General features: G+C 39.0%; 1 protein-coding gene across 4 annotated transcripts in view; it reads left to right on the forward strand.

The window, feature by feature from the left end:
• The first annotated feature begins 1,985 nt into the window (after positions 1-1,985).
• RTN3 (reticulon 3) overlaps positions 1,986-22,187 on the forward strand; it is a 44,051-nt gene continuing 23,849 nt past the window's right edge. For 2 of the 4 annotated variants that reach the window (XM_074273338.1, XM_074273337.1), the window contains exon 1: positions 1,986-2,458. In XM_074273338.1, coding sequence (XP_074129439.1) covers positions 2,311-2,458 — 148 coding nt within the window. In that variant the 5' untranslated portion in view covers positions 1,986-2,310. Of the gene's footprint in view, positions 2,459-3,154; positions 3,314-3,366; positions 3,600-22,187 lie in introns of those variants that run through there. The other 2 variants (XM_074273339.1, XM_074273342.1) reach the window with 2 other exon arrangements.

The raw sequence follows: 22,187 nt of genomic DNA on the forward strand, positions 1-22,187 counted from the left end.
TTGGAACTCAAAACTTTAAAGAATGAATGCTAAAAATATATAAATGGGTACTATTTAATGAAATAAAAACACATTTAAAATAAATATTAAAAAAAAGTTAATTTCTCTGCTTCTTACTCTAGAACCCAGCTTTTTAAACTATGATTCACGACTCCATATGGGATCCTGTAACTGAATGTGGGGGTCACGAAAATATGATTTATTATTTACTTATTTTATATACCTATGTTTGTGTAAAAATTACTTGGGCAAAAAGGAGGCATATACACATTAATGTCCCCATTTTAGAGATGGAGAAAACGGAGGCTCAGAAAACCTAGTGACTTGTTTGAAATCACAGGACTAGTTAAGCTTGTTGGTTGGGTTTGAATCCATAATGCAAGGTTCTTTCTGCTTGGGCATGGGGCTGGCCCTGCCTGAGCTCCCTGCCTGAGCCCGGAGAATTTCCTTTCTCTTTCCCACCTGTCAAGTGGCTGGGGGCTAGGGATGCTGCAGGGCCTTGGGCCTGTGCAGCCCCAGGCCTTTCAAGGCTGTAGCTGCAGCACAGGTTGTGCTCCCAGAGGAAGATGCTCGGGCCTGCTCCCAGCCTTTTGTTCCTGGCTTTGCCGCATCCTTCCTCAGTCTGGGTTTTCCCTGACCTCAGATGCTGCCGTCAAGGGCGGCTGTTCCAGAAGCTCCTTCCATTGGTCTGTTCTCTCTGCCCCCCTGCGCTCTCCCTCCTCCCCGAGCTTGCATCTTTGCAGGAAGACGGACGGGCTCTGGCTGCTGCTGGGACTGCATTGCTGTTATTGATCAGTCTCAGCAGAAACAAATTTCACCCGCTGAGGTTCAGCATCTTTGGGGGGGGGTACAGGGGCCAACTTTTAAAGGAAACGCCAATTTTTCTGAACATGTGAACGTGGGGGGCTGAGGCCACACCCCAGGGGGGGAGTCAGCACCCTGGACCCGCGAGCAGGAGAGACAGCATCTGACCGTGGGATGAATCCTAAGACGTCAGAGCTGGAGGAGATTTCGGGGCCTCTTTTTAGTCCTACCTGAACCCACAATACAGATAGGGGGGTCAACTAGATTCTACTCAAACGCCACTAGTGAAGCCCTCTCCCCTCCCCCCACACTGCAGGCACACGTGCACCACGGGGCCTCTCGCGGACCAGCCGTCAGTCTGCGGCCCCTTTCGGCGGGTGCTCCTTCCAGCCGGGGCCCCTCTCTGCCTCCATACTGACGCCAGCGCCGCTGCTCCGCGGGGTCCTTTCCCTGCCAGCTGCTGTGCCCCACCCCGAACCTGTGTGCCCCCCCTCCTGTCCGGCTGAGCCCCGCGGTCCCAGAGCTCGCTCTGCGCCGGTTCTCTTCCGGCCTGAGGAAGGGCACGGACCGGGCTGGCTCGGGAGCTGGGACTGGAGGTTTCAGCCTCACCTCGGTCAAGGGCACGTTTCATTTTGTTTTTCGGGGGGGGGGGGCAGGAGGATGAAAATGGTGACAGCCGTAACAGGCCAGGCGTGCAAAGCGCTTCTCATGGCAAAGGGTGGAGGGGAGGCCTGGCCCCATCGCCGGAGTGCAACGGGAGGCTTCAGCAGGAAAAGGCCATCGCCACCGGCTCAATCCAAGGGGTTACTAAGGGGCAGCCTGTTGCTCCCTGCGGACACCAGCGCCCAGCTCGGCCTAGCCCGGGGGAGGGCCCTGCGTGGGGGAGGGGGCGCCGGGAGCAGCACTGATCCGCAGCACGGCTCGGACCCCCCCGGATAAAAGGGGCTCCCATTCTCCGGTGCGGCGTCCGGACAGGACACGCTCCCGAGAGCTAACTGCAAGACGGACACCAATCGCATGCTCGGAGATTCAGCAGGACAGACGGACTCTCTGCGGGGGGGTGCGGGGTGCTTCCCCCAACCCCCTCTAGCCTCGGGACACGTGCTCCCAAGAGCCGGGACTGCGCCTGGGGGTGGGGCTTTAGTGGCGACACCGCCTCCACTCCCAGAGGAGGAGAGGGAGGGCTGCGGCGGCGCGCGGACGCGCGGGAGGGATTTCGCGCCTGCGCAGTAGCTCCGCTGCGGGCCAGATGCGGCCGCCGCCCACCTCCTCCCGCCGGGTTCTGAGCTGCACTGCGCCTGCGCATCCTGTCCGGCGCGCGCGCCCGAGCTCGGCGCCCCTCCCCCTCTGCTCTTGAGCCCGGCTGCCCGTCAGTCCGTCAGTCAGTCGGTGGCTCAGTCGCTCGCCGTCCGCCTTCGGAGTCGGAGCTGCTGCTCGTCTCGCCTTCGTCCCAGTCCTCCTCTTCTCGCCTCGCCTCTGCCCTTCCCGCCTCCCGTTGGCGAGGCCATGGCGGAGCCGTCGGCGGCCACCCAGTCCCCGTCAGTCTCGTCGTCGTCGTCCGGAGCCGATGCCGCCGGAGCCGTGGCAGGCGGCGGGGGAACCCCCGGGGCCTGCCCAGGCCTGGGAGGCAAGAGCTGCGCCTCGTCCTGTGCGGGTGAGGAGGGGGAAGGGAGGCACGGGGGGAGGGCCGCCCCGCGGGGAGACAGGGGAGGTGGGGGTGGGGGAAGGGCGGCCCCCTGGGGGGGCGGGGGAAGAGGGGCGAGGCCGAGCCCTGCCGGGGGTGGCCTGAGCAGGGTCGGGGTAGGGGATACCCTCGAATGGTAACCCCCAGTCGAACCGGTGACTTTTCCTGGAGCGTGGGGGTGGGGTGGAGCCGGGGCCCTGGGGTGGGGCCGTGGGAAAACACGGCAGGGGGAGGGGAAGACGGGAAGAAGCGAACATGGGGGACGGGGGGCAACACCCCGCCGCCACCCTCTTAATCCTCCCCCACAGCAGACCTTGGAAGCTTAGGGGAGGGGGGCTCTGCTATGGGAGCTACCCCCCCTCTTTCTCCCCCCCTGTGGATAGACCTTGGGAAGCCCCGGCCCCTTCCTTTGCCCAGGTTCTAGATCTCTAGGGATGAGGGGGGGCAGGTGAGCTAGAGCATGGATGAGAAGGGGTCCCCGCCCATCCAGGTGCGTCAACTAGCCCCGATTGAGCACCTACTGTGTGCCGGGGCCCCAGGGCAACAGATAATAGGGGGGAAGGGCTAGGCTTCCGATTCCAGGCTGGCACGGATGGCACCGTGTCGTGAGGGGGGAAAGGGTCTCTGGGGGCGGGGCGGGGGCAGCCTTTTTTGTGCGTTTCCATGGCGCTGGGGCAAAGCCGCCCAGGGCGGGGACTGGCCACTGAAGGGTGGCGGGGGGCAGCGGGGCGCTGGACGCCCCCGCGATGGCACCCGCATCCCCCCTCGAAGGCGAGGCCGCCTCCCTGGGCGTTCCCACGCCCCCCACCCCCGTTTTAGCGGAAGGTAATCGATGGGGTGCGGGCTGGGGGACCCCTCTTTTAGCTCTGGGTGTAGCGCCGGCCTCCTCGGAGGGACGGCACCCGAGGCCAGCGTGGACGGCCGGAGGGCGAAGGGACAAATGAGACAAAGCCCCTTCCCCCCTCCCCGAATGGCGCGGAGGGAAGCTTCGGAGCGGCCGCTGGCGTTCCCATTGTAGCCGGCGCGCTCGAGGGGGGAGCTGCTGCTGGCGCCCCTGGGCCGAGCTCTGCAGTGCGGATGCCTCCTCGGAGGAAGAAGGGCCAGTGGGCAGGTGACAGTTCTTAAAGGGGCCGGAGCCCGGTGAGGGAGCGCGGACGGAGGCAGCCTGGGTCCGGCCACCTGTTCTGCGGCTTTCCTGCCCCCCTCGGGTCTCCCAGTGTGCGGAGGATTATTGGGGGAGAAGCAGCTTGTTTCCCTGGAAGCTGGGTTAGGCTGCTTTGGGGCAGGTTTTAGGCAAGTAACGGGAGTGAGACAGCAAATTTGGAAGCCCTGCGTGGACGTTAAACGATTATTTCTCCCTATTTTTCTCTCTGCCAAATTCTAAAGGAAAGGCAGTTCTGTTATTACTAAGCAACTGGGCTTATGGGAGGAGGGGCATTATCCGCCCTTAGCAACTTGGGGGTTTGGGTGCTGTTCTGCCATGTTCAGTTCCTTTGTTTTCTAATATATACATAGCACTTAGTTTCAATATCGCTTTGTGATTTAGACCAGTGATGTCCAACTCAAATAGAGAGGGCCACTAATCTATACAGAAGGGTCTTTGCCAGTCCCCTAAATGTGTTAACTGTTTTACTGTATTCTTTATTTTGTTAAATATTTACCAATTTTATTTTAGAGGTTTCGACATCTCTCTGTGGTCACCTCTGCTCTAGTCCCCGTAGTTGTGGGAATGAAATCTCTGGGCTTCGTAGTGATGGAGGTATTGGCTAGAAGAAGCACTAAAATTTGATTCTAAAATTTACTTTCAGGGTCACTTTTCTATTGTATATCTTTGAAAAAACGGCCCTTCTATTAATAAGGACGTGTTCAAATGACTTTATTCTATAGTAAAGCCAGAGTACAGCTCAGTTAAACGTCTAGGGACAAAGCTTATATTTTCTTTGCATCATTATTTTTGGTGTCATTTAACTAGCCACAGGTTTTCTTTTCCTCTTTGTGTATTGTCCTTTCCACTGTCAAGAATGGGGTGACTGGTTTTCTCTAAGAAAATGTTTTATTAATGTCCTAATTTTACATCACCTTCATTCCCACATAGACTTTTCTTTTGTCCCCTTAGGACAAAGAATAAAGAAAAAAATAGCTCATCAAAACTAACCAGCACATCAGTTAAGTCTTGACAGTCTATATGCAATATTCCATGCCCACAGTCCCCCTCTCCTGCAAAGAGGGGAAGGAACTATCTTATTCATCCATTCTTCACGTGTGAATATGGTCACTAAAATTACTTTCATGTTTTTCTTTCCAAATAATACATCATTTAAGGTAGGTTTGCATTGTACTTTCGTGATACACTTAATACTAATAGTTCTGTGGGTATAAATGTCCATATACATGTGTTTCTTAAATGTATTTGTATGACTAAAGCACATTGTAATTGTAAATGAAATGGACCTGAAAAATTGTGTGGACATTAAATTTTAGTAAGTGCTCTTACATGTTTTTTGTTACCTTATGTTATAAATTTAAAGCTTTTGTCATCATTTCCAAAAAAATCAGCCTCAGTTTTGTCATTTATAAAACAAACTGGCTTGTTTTATGTCATCTGTTCTTGGCATTTCTTATTTGAAATGATGCCTTTTTTCCTTTCTTACCAAAATAAATGAAATCTGACTAAATATGTGAAGTACGAAAACTCATAAGTTTTAAAAGTAAGAACCTTGCTTGGAAGCCTTTTGTAATGCAAATAATTAATAGTCACCTTGATTTTTTTTTTTAACTGCATTATTTTTTCCTGTTTATGGCATTTAGCTATTATATACTAATGTTCCTCTTGATAGATTTATTGGACAGTCAGCATAGATACTGTCATTGTTCACATTTAAGATAAAAATGAAGATTTTGTTTTCCATATCTTCAACATTCATTATAAATACCAAGGTGAATAGACCCAGTTGTATCATTTATACAGTACAGTTTCTGTGAGTCTTCTGTGCCATCTCTATTTTTAGATCTTGCACTTAATACAAAAGCTGCATATAAAGATACTTCACTATGTAGTCACCAGGTCATTACTGAAGCTTCCTCATTGCAAAATGGTTTCCAGAGCTCTAATAGTGGCAGTTAGCCCTCTGCTTGTGTAAAAATAAAATGAAGTTGGTTATTCCCAGACATGTATCTTTTGATCTAATCTTAATGAGTTTGTGAAGTTTAAGGCATGTGTCACAGGATTATCCTTAAGGCTGTATCATCCCAAACCATTTAAAGATGTTTTTCTTAAATCCTTGTTATTTCTATGATTCTCCTTGTTATTACTTTTGTGACTTTCCTGGAAGTTATACTAGCCAAGAAAGTCTTGATAGACTTGTTTGTACACTGTCATACCTTTCTTTTAAAAGACAGAATGATGCAATCAATTTCCATCAAGGAAATGTTGGGTTTGAAGACTCAAGAATTTAAGGCAAGAATGTGGAATAATGCAGTCTACAGTTTTCTGTCTTGCTTGGTTTGGCCAGTGCTTTGGCAAAGTAGAATCAGCTCCAGGATTTGTCTTCTGATTTGAGTTATAAATCTATTCCATTTACTATCTCTGTGATCTTATGCAAGTTGACCAGTAAGGCACTATTTTACTGTTCTGTAAAAATGTGAAAGTGGAATCCAGATAATCTTTAAGTCTTCAAAATGCCTTCCAGCTTTGAGATTCTGAATTTTAAAAAGGAATTCTGTGATGGAGAACCAGGAAATTCTTTTGGGTTCCCTTTTTGGACTTCACTTTGGCATTTTTAAACTATCAAATACTATTGTAACCTAGTAGCATGAGGCAGAACAGTCATAGGACATGGGACCTTCAACAGGAGACCTTGTTTGGGGCTTGTAGTTTATTGTAAATTAAGATTCTTGTTTACTCTGGATGCCTGGTGGACTTGTGAGTTTCAAAAGCATCACGTAAAATAGAAATACAGGAAAAGAGGAAGCCAGGTTAATGGTGACTTTGAAGATTTCAGCCTTTTGAGGGAGAAATAGTGTTAATATTGGAATTGAAGTCAAAGGTATTATCTTTTTAAAATAGTAAATTCAGGGATATCATATAGTAGTTTCGGTTCATCCAAATATAGTTTAGGATCTGTTTAGTATGAATTGAAATACATTCCTTTATGTGAAATAATGGAGTTTATGTTCTCAAATAAAGTGCCAGAATAAACTGCTATGGTATTTTCTTTTTTAAAAGAACCATCTTGGATGGTTTAAAGAGAAAACAAAACTAGAGTCATCAATCCTAGTGTTAGAAGGGGCCTGTATTTCGCTTTCAGGTTTTGGTCCCTTCCTACCTTTCCAGTCTTATTATATTTTATTCCTTTCTGCCAACTCAAGTGGTCCAGCCACACTGATCTTGCTGTCCTCCATCTCTTTCTATTGTGCTTGGTGCCGGAATATACTTCTTCTACCTCAGCCCCCAGGCTTCCTTGGCTTCCTTCCAGATTTGGCTTAAAACCCACCTTATGCTAGAAGCTGTTCCTGGCCTCTTCTTACATTTAATAATAACTTACATTTGTACTGCATATCTTGTATGTAGAATTGTTTGCATATTGTCTCCTCCTTAGAATGTGAGCTTCTTAAGGACAGGAAACCCCCCACCTTTTTTTTGTGTGTGTGTATCAACAGGGCTTAGAGCATATGTGCCAGGTGCTATATACTATATACTATAAATGCTATAAACAAATGCTTCTTGACCAGTACCTAGGTAAGAACCTCTCCAATTTAGGTTTAGTTCTCTCTGATGATGTATCCCTTCAGTGGGTTTTTTGAAAGTAACATGTTCACACTCCCAACAGGCCAATTAAATGTTTAAATTTGTATCCTAATATCTAAATATTAGACTTGCTTCATCCTTAGCAAATTCTTGAGTACTTGAAATAGTTGCTTTTTTTTTCCACTCTCTGACGCTGAAGAATTACACCCATGAAACAATCAGTGAAAGTTTATCATGGCAAAAGTTCTATGAGGAACAAGGCTGAAGGTCAGCAGTGCAGCCCTGATTAATTTGTGCCCTTAAGCTTTGACGTTATGTTGGATAGGAACAGAAGTGAATGATCCCAGACTTTCTACTATAAGGGCAGGGGTATAGGGGTGTCTTTTCCTGCTGGTCGGAAGCCTGGTTAGTCATTTATTCTAGTGATGACCTTTATATCCCCATCTAGCTCTGCTACTTGATCTGTTAAAGAAGAAAGGAAGGACTACAGTTGTGTTCTCAGAATTATTGATGCTCATTTATTCCCTGCAGCATTTTCGTCATAATTGTTGCTGTGATATGCAGTGATTGTTCTTGAATATGGAAACTCCTACAATAGAGACAGGAGTAAAGAAAACAGCAAATAAAGTGGTTATAGATGATGGACAATCCAATCACCAAGAATTAGGCAGCCTATTGCCAGGTACTGAGCTTATAAAGACAAAAAGGAAATATTTTCTACCCTCAAAGTTTGTTTTACTGACAGAAAACAAAGTGAATATAGGTAAATTTATACAGGAATATCTGCAGGATACAAGGTAGATGGAGAACTGGTCTTGTGTGGCCTACATGACTTGTGAAGTAACATTCGGACACTTGCTGTGTGGTTTTTACCAAGTCACCCATCATCTCTGCTTTCTAGGTAACTTTCTAAGACCATAAATTGCAAAGTAGGTGCTAAGCTGTATTGATACAGGTATTTTCTTCATCCTTGTTATCTCATGCTAATCTGACATTTTTTGAGTAGATTCTGCTTGTATAATTTCACCCCATCCATCTACTCTGCCCCAAAATCTTTTCAGTGTAATTTTCATTTATGGGCATAATTTACAACAAATAGCCATTCTGAAAAGCCATCTAGTATATATGAAATAATTGCAGTTAGTCTGTTCCAAGTTGTTCTGTAAAGATTATTCATTTTTCCCCTTACAAAAATGTTTTGTTTTCTTAACAAGAGCTTTAAAAAATTATTCATAAGGACTGCCCATTGTCTAGAATTTTAAGGGGAGTTTGGAAAACAGAAATTGTTTTCTTAAAGAGAATTTGTTTTCTTAAGTCTATTTTGCCAGTTCTAGGGTAGGGAAACCTGTCTATTAGCTTCATTAATCATTTGTGTGTATATTTCAATTATAGAGGTAAAGGAGAAAATAACCTAATGAAACCAGAAAGGAAAACCTGGGATTTAAATTCTGCATCTCACACTTAAATAGTTGTATTTGTAATCAAATTGTAACTTCTCAGAGCTTGTTTACTCTTGTCAGATGGGAATAATTTAATACCTAGCATGTGTGGAGCACTTTGAAGTTTGCAAAGCACTTATCTCAAGTGCTACTATTCCTTTTTTAGAGATGAGCAAACTGAGGCAGATAGAGAAGAGGTTAAGTGGTTTGCCCAGGTTGACAAAAGAAATGTCTTACATTGGATTTGAATTCTGAGTTTTCTGACTTAAAAGTCCAGTTCTCTATTCAATGAACTCCCCTTTTCCCCTCCCCAGGGACCAATACCTGCCTTAAAAAGTTGTCTGAAGCTCTTTGCAAACTTTAATATACATGTCGCTTATTATTTGAGAATTGAAGAAATCTATAGTGGGGAAGTTTAAGGACTAGAATTTCATTTCTATCCTTGAAGAAATACACTTTGCTATAGAATAGCCTTAATTCTAGAATGCATGATGTTCTGACCAGGGCAGAAAGGCAAAGACTTAAAACAACAAATTTTTTTTTTTAATAATAGTTTTTATTTCCAGATATTTGCATGGGTAATTTTACAACATTGACAATTGCCAAACCATTTGTTCCAATTTTTCCCCTCCTTCCCCCTCCCCCCCAGATGGCAGGTCGACCAATACATGTTAAATATGTTAGAGTATAAATTAAATACAATATATGTATACATGACCAAACAGTTGTTTTGCTGAACAAAAAGAGTCGGACTTTGAAATAGCGTACATTTAGCCTGTGAAGGAAATCCAAAATGTAGACGGACAAAATTAGAGGGAATGGAAATTCTATGCAGTGGTTCATAGTCATCTCCCAGAGTTCTTTTGCTGAATGTAGCTGGTTCAGTTCATCACTGCTCTATTGGAACTGGTTTGGTTCATCTCATTGAACAACAAATTTTGTGAAGTTATCAGGTATTTATATGTCATATGCTAAGTTCACTATTCAACTTAGGATAACATATTTTAGGATAAAAATAATTTAGTATTCTAGCAAAGTAATTTGGTGTGTTAGCAGAGCAAATTACAGATTATTATTTCAACTGGGTGTATCTAGTTTACTGGTTCAGTTTACGTGGTGCATATTGTCATCTCACACACAAAATAAGATTGGTCATTGCTTGTAATTGCAGAATTGAATTCTTTAAAGATATTTCTATGACTCAAAAAGACATCTTGTCATGGTGGCATTGCATCTACAGACAGTTCGAGGGTGACACAGATTATCTTTAGGTTTATAATACTTTTCTATGACTTTGAGCCAGGAGCCTTGAGCAGAACTCAAAGGTTCTGATCTTTGATTTTTAAATCTCTATTTAGTATGTACTAAAAACTGGTCTGAAAACAATTTTGTTATTGAGGTGGAGGGGGGTATGACAATGGAGGATTGCCATAGGAAGGACGTTGTTTTTGGGAAAATTGGTAAAGGTACATGCTGCAGCTTCTATAAACAAAATTAATGTAGAGCCTAGTCATCAGCTTGAAATTTCTTAACATTGAAAAGTATTATCATTTTATTGATTAGATAGAGTATAAAGAAAGAGGTTGAAAATAATTCAAGGTCACCTGAGTATATGCAGCAATCAATAGGGCTACAGAGTTGTAACTTGCAGCTTTATAATTTTTGTATATTTGATAACCTGGAGAAATCGGTATCTGGAAGTATAGAATATCAGTTATTTTCAAAGGTGGGATTGAAATATTCAAGCAAATGAAATCCAGGAAAGCTCATTAGGCTGGCCATTTAAATACCTTCTTTTACCAGAAAATAATTTGGAGTCTTTAGAGGATAATTTAATGGATTGGGGGAGAGGGGAGAACAAGTTCAAGGTAACAGCATTTGTCTTTTTAAAATGCTGCATTATTTTAATTATATTCAGAGTTACAGGTTATTTTTTACTGATGGTCCTATTTAATCTGTAAGATAAATTGAACAAACTACTTTACCTTCCCAGAATAAAATATTATGACTAGATAAAATGACCCTAACTTTGCATATAGTTTTATTTATAGGTAAAGTTTGGCTCCCTCCCCACCTCTTTTTTCTTGAGCATATTACTATATTTCATTATCAACATTTACATTAAGTATTCTAACATAATTAAAAATTTATATATTTAATTTCATTTATATGATGATCCAAGCTGGAAAGGACATAAAAGGTTTTTTTTTTTCCTTTCTCTGAAGAATAGCATTTTTTTATTCTTCATTTTAGCCTTTCAAAATTGTCTTAGATCACTGGATTGCTGAGAATAATTGTCATTCAGTTTTATCTTACAATATTGCTATTGCTGTATGCCATGTTCTTCTGATTCTGTTCATTTCACTTTTGCACAGTAGTCTTCCATCGCAATCCTATATCACAACTTTACCACAACTTGTTTAGTCACTTCCCAGTTTATGAACATCCCCTCAAATTCCATTTTTTTGCAACAATTAAAAAGCTACTATATAAACATTTTTGTATGTATAGGTCCTTTTTCTTTTTTTAAAAAACTCTTTGGGAGCTAATATTGTTGTTGTTTGGTCAAAGGGTAAGCATAATTTTATAGCCCTAAAGAGCCTTTCAATAGACATCCTGTATTGTCAATTCAATTCACTCCAACAAAAACTTCAAAAAGCACCTACTAAGTTAAAGGTACTGATATACAAATTCAAAAATGAAAAACAAGACTTTCACTTGAGCTTATATACTACTAGGAGGATACATTGTGTAAGATAATAGGACATACAAGTTTTAGGCCAGCCTCATTTTTCAAATAATCAAATTTTGAGGTCCAGAAAGTTTCTGACTATGATTGGTCTTCTCCAGTGGGCAAAAAGCAGAGATGTCATTAACTTGTTTTCTGTTGTTGAGGAGAATACAAGGACATAAATATTGTTCTGCTTAAACTTTAGTGTCTAAATTCTTTTAAGTTTACCAATTTCTTATGCCCAAGCCCATTTGTTTTTTTGTTTTTTTCCATTGGGGGGGAGGGGGGAGGCAGTTGAGTTAAGTGACTTGTTCAGGATCACACAGCTGAGATCAAATTTGAATTCAGGTCCTACTGACTCTAGTGTTGGTTCTCTATCCACTGTACTGTCTAGCTTCCCCTTGATTCTTTTGCATGAAGAGTTTGCCTTGTTCTCCATCTTAAATTTACTTTACATTCTAATCAGTACCAGAAAAACATGAAATACTTCTTCATTTCTAGTAGTAGTGTAGCCATGGGGAGGACTGAGTAGAGGAGGTCATTAACTAATTGAAAGAGGCCCATGAGGAATAAGTGCTGAAGGAACTGGAGGGCTTCCCCCTGGTTGTGGTGTTCTGCCCTATTTTGGAGTGCTCTGCAATGCTTCATTCTTTGAAATGGACTGCAGGACTTTTCAGTCTTATTGTAGTGCTATATGCCCCCAAAGTGATAGTACTTTCTTATGATCAATCACATTAGCTCAATACACTTCTCAAAGTGTAGTTGGGGAGGTCCCTGAGACCTTTCAGGAGATCCTTGAGGTCATAATCAGTTTTCATAATAATACTGACATGTTTTAATTTCCATTACAGTAAATAGCAATAGGTACCTACATTACAGAAAGGTCCCTGGAGTCCTCAATTTTTAAGATTATAAAGTGTGTCCTGAAACTAGCTTTTAGAGCTACTACACTAGCTCAGACAACTTTTTTCCTGTCACAATAGAACCAAGATTAGAGAGGGAGAATTAAGCATTTTACTGAAATCCCAAAACTTTTATTTTTGGAATTAGAATCTTGGTGTTGATGTTTCTACTAGATGGTAGCCTGCAGCTTAATTGTTGTTTACTGATTTTGTAATGAAGCTAGTTGTCCCAGGTGGGAATTCTAGATAATTAGTTTTTGAAGTTGTGTATGAGTTTTCTTTATATTATGACCTTGAAAGAGAATAAAAATAACAGAATAAAATTCCTGGAAACTGAAAAGTAAAAATTTTCAAAATTAAACTAAATAAACATTTTTGGATTTGGCTACTGGATTTGATTTGCTTCTACCCCCTCCCCCTTTTTATTTTTAAAAGAATTAGGAGTATTATGTATGAGTAGTAATGGGGGTGGGGAAATGAGGCCCATTGGAACTTTTTAAAAAGTCTGCAGAAGAGTATTGAAGGTAGTCCAGAAAAATAACAGTGTTGAAAATAATTAGTTGTATTCTGCTTAAAAAAAAAGAAAGAAAGAAAGAAAGAAAGATAGTGCAGTGGAGAGAGCACCAGCTCTGCAGTTAGTAGGACCTGAGTTCAAATGTGGTTTCAGACAGGTAACACTTCCTAGCTGTGTGATCCTGGGCAAGTCACTTGACCCCAATTGCCCCCCGGGGGGGAGGGGGGAGAAGACAAGTGATAAGAGATGGAAATTAGTGATTTCATTTGCAGTGTTCATTGTGTTGTACTTTTTTGTGTTGTAAAAATTGAATATTAAACATAGAGTAACACTGGTTATAAAGTGGAAAATAGCAAGCATTTGTCCATCCCACAGAACAAATTTGTGTCTTGTGCTTAATTCAGTTTTGAATTTATGCATGACCAGTTTTGTAATTTAATACTAGAAAGGACAATATAAGATAGCCAATTACTTTTTATTTCTATAATCATTTGCAATTAGTTATACCCTTAGTAGTGTTAGACTGTGAAACTTTGTGTAGAGGAATTCTTTTTCATAAAAGCTAAAGATTAAGGGAAAATGTTGAGAGATGGATGCAGTTATGAGTTGATCAGGGTATTCTACTCCCTGTGATGATGGAAATGTAAAATGTAAGTAGTTTTTGTTACAAGCCTCTTTAATTCCACTGAACCCAGGGTGTCTATTTTTAAGCCTTTCATTTAAACTTAAATCCTATAAATGGGGAATAAATAGTCTAAATTGGATAATTTACTTCAACCAATTCTTTGGGGATCTACTACATTTAAGACACTGGGCTAAGTATCTGATAAGGATGAATAAGACAGCCACCTGCTTTTTACATGAAATACATCTTTCAGATAAGTGCTAAAGTGACAGCTGGCTAGCCTGAAAATTTAGAGGATCCTTTGGATTTTGGTTATTTATTGCAGCATACTATTCTCTTATTTCACAGATGCTGAAAGTCTAACCAATTCACTTGAATACTGCTTTTATGGCAAGATATTACTGAGACTTATGTTAAATTTAGACAAAGAGTTTGAGTCTCAGAACCACCATTCTTGAGTCCAACTCCATAAACTAATTGTCCTTATGGAATGAAGTCTAAAGGCTACAGTAAAATCTCTTAAATCTGTTAATAGATGCCTGTATAATCTTGATGCAAGTTCTGAATGATTAGTTTTGCTCTTTCTCAGTAGACATACTGTGTATCATTAATGATCTCATGTTGAAAATTTTCTACCAAAATGGGATGTGTTAAGTGGGGAAAAGAAGGAAAGGCAGCTGGAGGAGATTGGTGAGATCCCATTCCCTTATGCTAGCCTACTTTAATTTTTGGCATTGAATTTGCAATTTGGTTTTTCTGGTTTGTTCAGGTTTCAAACACTAGTTGTCAGAGATTTCAAATTAAAAGTAACTGCATATAGGAGTGAAATCACCTGGAAACATTAAAGAAATAGAAAAATAAGCTTAAGGAACAGGGATATTTGTGATAATGAATGGAGTATTGATTTTCTCTTTAGAATTGGAATAGGTGTGTTCTTAAGAGTTCCCACTTTCAGATACCAAGTTACCTTGGTGGCGGTGTGGAGAGATGGCTGAGCTTGACATGAGTTTAAATTCTGCCTCAGACACTTACTGGTAGTATGGCCCTGGGCAAGTTGATTAACCTCTAAAATAAGCATCTGTACTCTATACCAGGATTGTTGTAAGAATGAAATGAGATAGCAAATGTAAACAAATTAAGGTTATATAAATGCTAGCTGCTATTAATAACATAGGATTTTTCAAAGTTGTGGCACTACATCATATTAAAGGGAGAAAAGATAATATTTTATCTTTATACTTATTTTGATTTTTACTTTTATGTAATAAAAATTTTATTAAAAGTGAGTTCTGTATAGGTGTTTCTGGACTTTCTAGTGCATATGTCTTAGAAAAGTCCTTTTAAATTTTAGTATTTTTATTCTGTATGATTAACATCAATGGTATACTGTTCAGAACTGAAAAATGCTGTAACTAGAAATTAGTAGGTTTGGAGAGCTATGATTTTAAAAGGTGAAGATTGCATTTTGGAGCCCTTTTTCTTGATAAGGTATTTGGTAACTCGAAAAAAAATGCTAATTTGTACATTGCTTGCATCAGTAAATTATTCTTAAGATGGACTTAGAAATGTTTGTAAATTTAAATTTTTTTTCAATTAACAAAAATATTTTCTTCCTCTCCCATCTCCAAGAAAACAAGCTATTTGTAACAAATAAGCAGTCAAACAAAACTATGTTCAAGATATTGTTTCATTCTGCACCCTTGGTCTCACCTTGCTGTCCTGAACTTGAAAACCTACTAAGTCAAATATAATTTTTTTTATCTTTTTCCCCCACAAATAACAGTGGAATCTGGAATAGGGGAAAGGCACTGGACATTTGACATAATAATGGTGTTTGAATCTTAACTAACTTCATAAAGTCCCTTTTTCTGTTCTAAACCTCCCATTTCCTCAGCAGGGGAAATGAAATAGGTGATATTCTAATGTTCCTTCCAGTTCTCAGTCTATGAAATGCTGTGACTGAAATTATTCTTAACAGAAAAAGCCTTCCTCTTGCTAACTCTTCCTTAGTGGTAAAAATGTGTTTAGCAAAAAACAGTTGAGGTCCTTAATGTTGAAATAAAATTTTGCTGCCAGGTGAGTGGAAATCTAGCAATAAAGTTGTTCTGGCATTACTGCATCTGGCAGAAAAGCTTTTGAAATTCCTATGTGAGATTGTCGAATTCTCATCCTATATATTTTCTTTCAGATTCCTTTGTTTCTTCCTCTCAGCCTGTATCTCTATTTTCGACCTCACAAGGCAAGTCTGTAATTTTCTTGTGCATTAATGAAAGAAAGAAAAATGTTCAGAAAGAGGCTGTAACTGGGGGTAGAAGGCACAAGTTTCTTATTGTCCACTCCCCCCCCAAATCCCTTGAAACCGAAATTAGCAAATCAGTTCATTGTGTTTCTCTTCAGCAGTTGTTTGTTCATGGTTCTCTGGAAGCATTTGCTAGTCAAATAAGGTTTACTTTTTAAGTGTCAGCCCTGGGAAACAAAATTAACTTTGCCCATTAAAATTAAGGACAGCTCAAAATGCCTTTAGGTTGGGGGAGGAGGGCCTACACAGGAGGATGGATGAGAATGGGGAATCAACTCCAGAATGTGATATTTACATAATGTATATATAGATACGCATATATAACTAGCAGTTATTTAACTCTTGGGACACTTGTGTTTGGAAGAAAAGTATGTAACCTTGCCTCCATTGCCTATACAGAAAGCACCTGTCAGTGCACTATTAAATGTCTTAGGTTTGAGTTTCTCTCCTGATTGGCTCTGCAGTAAGTCACTTGGCTTTCTGGCAAGCAGTACTATTCCTAGATGTTGTCAGGACTTTACTTTTTCAATCTGGCATCTTGTGGGGAAGGGAATTGGCAGTATACTTCATGTTTAGTGATTTGTAGGGTGGGATAGCATGATGGAAATGTGGAGGCAGGAGCAGTAAACTTTACTCATTTGTCCTACTAAATAAATGCTACTTTCTTGGTGGTGTTACTGTGGACCCCAAAAACCAGGTTTTTTTGTGACCAGGAAACCAGCTTTTAAAAAGTGCAATTAAATGATCTCTAAATAGCCCAAGGCTACTTTAGAGTTTTCTTTGTAGCTATTGAATCCTAGTTGGAATTACTTATGTTGAAAGTTATTCCAGTTCTTCAGGGAGGACAGAATGGAATGAAACATAGAATTTAAGATGAGTGAATGAACATAGAGAATTTTTGACCAATTTCTTTTCTTTGCAAAAACTATGGTAGACAGAATTGTATATACCGTGGGTTAAATCATGTCTCCTGAAACTCAAGTGTACATAAGTCTTAGAATAGACTTACATTACAATACATACATGCTATATATGTTATTTAAAACAAACAAAAAAAACCAAATTTTGTGCTCAGTTGTTATTATAAATATTATTTTTGGAAATCAAAAATCCACTATTACTGGAAAGGAATAGCTTCTATCTTAAACTGACCATATACTCAATGTTTCCGGAAACAAATTGCAAGAATTTATTCTCGGGGCAGCTAGATGGCACAGTAGGTAGAACATCAGCTCTGAAGTCAGGAGGATCTGAGTTCAAATGTGGTCTCAGACACTTAACATTTCCTAGCTGTGTGACCCTGAGCAAGTCACTTAACCCCAATTGCCTCAGAAAAAAAAGAAAAGAATTTATTCTAGACACTGCATTTGAAACAATATATTCTCATAGACTGAAAAAGAAAAAGGATTTTTATAATCTAAAATTTATTTATAGGAGGTTTCAGGTTCAGAAAGTTACTAGAATTCCAGAATAATTTTAAACTTGAAGAACAACTCTTCTCTTCCTCCACCCACTCCCCCTTTATTTTATTTTATTTTTTTGGTATGAAAAGTTCTTTAAGAAGGAAAGGTAGTTTTTAGGATAATGTTAAAGCAAAAATAAACAAGACTTATCTGTCAATTTTCATGAGGTATTCAAACCCCAACCCCATTGATAACACTTTTTTTTTCCTTTGGTGAAAGCTATTAAGATAGTCCAAGTAGTGCTACCCAACTGTGTTTGTTGAACAAATGAAATTGACCTTCTCTGATCTGCATATCTTAGTAGTGGCCAATAGTGAACATTATGGATTTGGTTATTATGTGGGGATCTACTCACTGGAGGCTGATTAAGAAATAACCTTCCTTAGATGAATTGGTTCTTAGCTACTTTGAGAAGATTTCACTTTTCTTCAATAAAATAACAGAAGGGCAATCAAGAAGAGTCTGTTCACTTTGAATTAAAGAATATTCCTTAAGGAGAATTTTGGCTGCTTTGAGTAGAGGCAAATCATCCCAAAGAAATACTGGCTTTAAATTCTAGGATGCTAATGAATAGATTCAAATGTGTAGAATGCCTCTCTGTGTTTTGTCTTCATAATTAGTTTGAAGAAAACTTAACTTATATAAAATCTTTTTTCTTGGAGCAGTAGCGAACTTATAGCTAGCCCTCTAAAGAGTTCAGACAATGAGATGCTCATATTATTCTTTGTATAGAGCCAGAGCCTTCAGCTTGAATATAAAGAAATAGGAAGATATTAAATGTCACTAATTAGACTGAGGGAGGCCTAGCTGAATTTGGAATCTAATTTATAAGATTTTAAAAGAAAAGTTCAAGTGTGATCAGTATCCTTGAAGTAATGTAGCAACTGAACAGCTATAGAAACTATTAAAGTTTAAAATTGCACCAAGACTTTTGAAACACTTTGTATATTGAGATAAAAAGTAACTTTTAAAACTGTTTCTTAAGAAAGTTAAATTAGTTCCCTTATAAATCTTGCTTAATAAATTCTTTTTAATTCTAGAAGGGTAAACTTCTATGCAGTTTTGGTGTATTCCAAGTTAGTGAAGTACAAATTAGCATTTTACAATGGTAAAAGTGGTGGTTGTACCTGCAGCAAATCATCAGGTAAGGACTGCAGCAGGGTAGGCCCTCTGCCAAAGGGCAGATAAGATCCCCTTTTAGACATAGAGAAGCTGAGCCCTGGACTTAGTCACTAACTTGCCCAAAGTCGCAAATGCTTTTTCCATTCCTCTTTCCTGTTTACTGATTGTTCTTTTAAAAAGATGAGCAACACTTCTTTTGTTAATATCTTAGCCTAGGAGCAGTTGAAGAAGCTAGTTTGGCCATGTAATCACTAAATTGACTATTAGAGTAATATTTTAAAGATGTACTGTGTGAGGCATAAACGCCAACTAATACATAATTATCCTCTTCAACTATTTTCACTAAAAATAGATGCAAGAGAAAATGACATAAGACTTTTCATCTTTAGAAAATATTGCAGAAAATTATTAGGATTGAGGGAACAGACAAATTAAAAAATCTTGCCATGAAGTATGCGTATGCTTCATTAATTGTTTGCATTCAGTCTGGCCAGTGCAATACTGTATAGGCATCTGGAATAGGAAGTTACAACTCTGATAATTTTGGGACACGCATTGAAGAGGAAAAAAATGAGCCAGTTACAGCCTTTTTTTAAATTAAAAAAAACCAAACATTTTTCTTTGTATGAAAGAATTTTTTGTTGTTGTTGTTTTGGATCTAGCTTAGCTGCAAAGTGTCTGCTGGCTAACTTCCTATTTTGATGCTGTGGCTGAAAGTTATTGATACTGTTTTGCACGTTTTAAAACTTTAAAGCTGTTTTTCCCTCTTGTTTTTTGTTAAAATTAAAAAAAAATTCACGTGTAGGAAAACCTATGCCTGAATATTTTTTTCAAGCTAAACTTATATAGATCTATATGTGTGTGCACATTTGTGTCTTGTATGGCAGTGACAAACTTATATAAACTGTATTTTTATATCACCCATTCCATTCAAGTGATTGTCTTTTTGTGATAGAATAATTAACTCATTATAACCTTTACTTGACCTTGTAATTTGTTCCTAAGTTTACAGTGTTATACTGTAGAGACAGTAAGTATTCATGTCTATAAGTTGCATTATCTCAAATAGAAAAAGGTGAGGTGCTAATAATTAACCTTTCCAAATGGCAAGACAAGAAGAGGTTAAGATCTTTGCACAGGTATTTTTCACAAGTCAATTCTAGTCTCTCAAAACATTCTACATTTTGGAGTGGGGAGTAAATTTTAGGAAGTAGGAGAAAAAGTTGGAAAATAAGTATCTTAAAAACTTACTATTTTTTCATATTTTGAAATTTTAGAGAAAATATTTTCTTAGATCACATATTTGCTAATCCACAGTGGAAACCAAGGTAATATTAACAAATTCTAGCAATTTAATTTAAAATTTAATTTTAAAATTTAAAATTTAATGGTGATAATAGTTTTGAAAATCAAAAGTTTTAAAGAGTACAGCTTCTAATATAACTATTCCAGTTTTAATTAAGAAATTGTTATTTTAAAACTAGTTTTTTAGTTTTGTTTTTAGATTTTAAAGCAGTCTAGAGACAAAGGACTCAGATGAAATTTCTAATGAAATTTGAAATATAATCATGCTCACTATATTTCTCAATCTAAAGCTCTCGTTTGCCATGTCTAAGTGGGGATTTTTATTGGTATTCAGGCCTCTGAAAAACAGTACAGTCTAAATGACCCTTTTTAAAAAGTAGAATTTTTAACAATATTTGATAGTATTTTTTTTCCTCCCTAGTTACTGAATGTGGTGGTTGATTAATCAGAGGTGTTTCCTTTGGAATAATAAGACAGAAAAGTCCAAAAAATGCTACCCAAGTAATTTAATTAACATTAATGCTTCTTCATAGTGTACAGTATTTTGAAAACTATAGTAAAGCTCATTCTTCATGATTCTCACAGTATTGCCATCTAGTCTTGGACTGCAGTGCTGCCATGAATAATTGAGATGATGTTCTTGGCTTGTCAGAGCTAGGCATACTGGTCATATCAGAAAATTGAAAGATTTATTAAATTTAGCATTAGTTTGTATTTTCACAAAATCATCAAAAAATTTCCACATTCATTACCTTTAGATTTTTTTGTTTGTTTGTTTTTTTAATTAGTGAAAAGTAGGTTCCACTCAAGTCTGTTAGTACTTTAAACGTTGCTAAATAATTTAAACATTGTCATAATTGCTGACACAATCCTGTGCTGAAATTGCAGACAGGATGGCAAAAATGAAAATGACAGAAGGAAATTTTTTTACCTTTCATGAATATAGGAACTAAGCAAACCAATTTCTTCCAATATTAAAAACCAAGGAGGTGATGCTAAGTTCCACTGTTCTCGTAATATAAGCTAGCAAACTTTAGCAAAATTAGAAGCTGGTTTACTTGTCATCTGAGGATCTGTCTAGATTGGCCAGCTAACAATTACAAAAATCTTTTTTGTTCACAGCAACTAATGAAGAACCATTTATTTAATATCTCATTGGGATTACTATATATATATCCCTTAGAAATTGTGGGTCTATTAAGAAAGGGGGGAGAGGCTAAGTTAATTGAAAAAATAAGAGGACTAATAACAGTTTTTTAGTGGGGAAGGTTTAATTTTTGTAAAAAAGACAATTCTGCTTCTTTCGGTATATTTTTTTTTTGTATTATCGGTCAGTGAATATGTAATACATTATGCTCAAACAAGTATATATTTAGTGTTTACTTTATGCCAGAGTTATAATGGCTATATTTTATAGGTTTTTCTCTTTGGCACCATTGTTTCACTTATGATTGGTTATTTCGGTGAATTTGAGGAAAGGTTTGTGTTAATTATACATTTTAAAATCAGGACTTAGTTTAGTTCTTAGCCTGAAAATACAATCCAGCTTTTTAACATTTCCTTACACATTGTTACCAGCTTAATTTTATGTCTATTTCTTTACAAGATAACATGGCTCACTCAGACTTTTGAGGAATTTTGACCATTACCAACTGAGTACAAAACACATTGCTTCCTCCAGAAGACAATTAGGGGATCAGGGAAACAAATATGTCAAAAGACATTCATAACCTAACCACTTTTACTTAAATCAGAATTCCCCTTTAAGAAATAAATGACTAACCTGTTCTGTTCCAGCCTGTATCTAATCCAAACAATATTTATTGAATAGTGATAAGTAACCATTAAAAAAATTTACTGAGTTATTATTGCCATAGTTTGTAATAGAGAAAGTCATGTTTCTGAGCTTCGTTCTGGTATAATATTGGAGCAAGCTTCTATAAGTTTACTTCATTTTCTGCTTTGAATGTCTGCTGCATTCTGGTAGAGTTGCACTATGTTGGATTTGGGTATTTTTTTATTCATTAGCACTGAGTATGGATTATAATTGGATTGAGCAATTTTTTATTGTTGCACAGATTGTATACCACTAAATTTTAATATTTTTTTTTCCTGACCTCAGATTATGATTACTGTGGCCTATTAGTAGATTCCATTACTACAACATTCAAAAGAATGTTATAACAATGAAATTTTGTGACTTTGTAATAGGATTTGCCAATTCTCTTTATTTTTAAGTGTGAAAATTAAATCCGCAGATTGAGACTTGAAATCACATCGCATTGTTGCATTCTGATGGAAGATACGATGGGAGTGTAATGTTGTAGAATATGCTATGCCAGCCCTAGGAAAATTTTTTGAGCTCACTCAGTTTTGAGCTCACCCAGACTAGCTCTCTGATCTGAAGAATTTTTTCTTCCTTCTCCAGTCCAAATCTATTTGTTCTAGGACCTCCACCAGCTATGAAATTGGAAAAATAATCTAATAAAACATCAATAAAATATGAGATATCTTGCACTGTGCTAATAATAAGCACTTCTGGGTGCAAAGAC

Source organism: Sminthopsis crassicaudata, chromosome 6 (genome assembly GCF_048593235.1).
Source record: "Sminthopsis crassicaudata isolate SCR6 chromosome 6, ASM4859323v1, whole genome shotgun sequence".
Taxonomy (NCBI): Eukaryota; Metazoa; Chordata; class Mammalia; order Dasyuromorphia; family Dasyuridae; genus Sminthopsis; species Sminthopsis crassicaudata.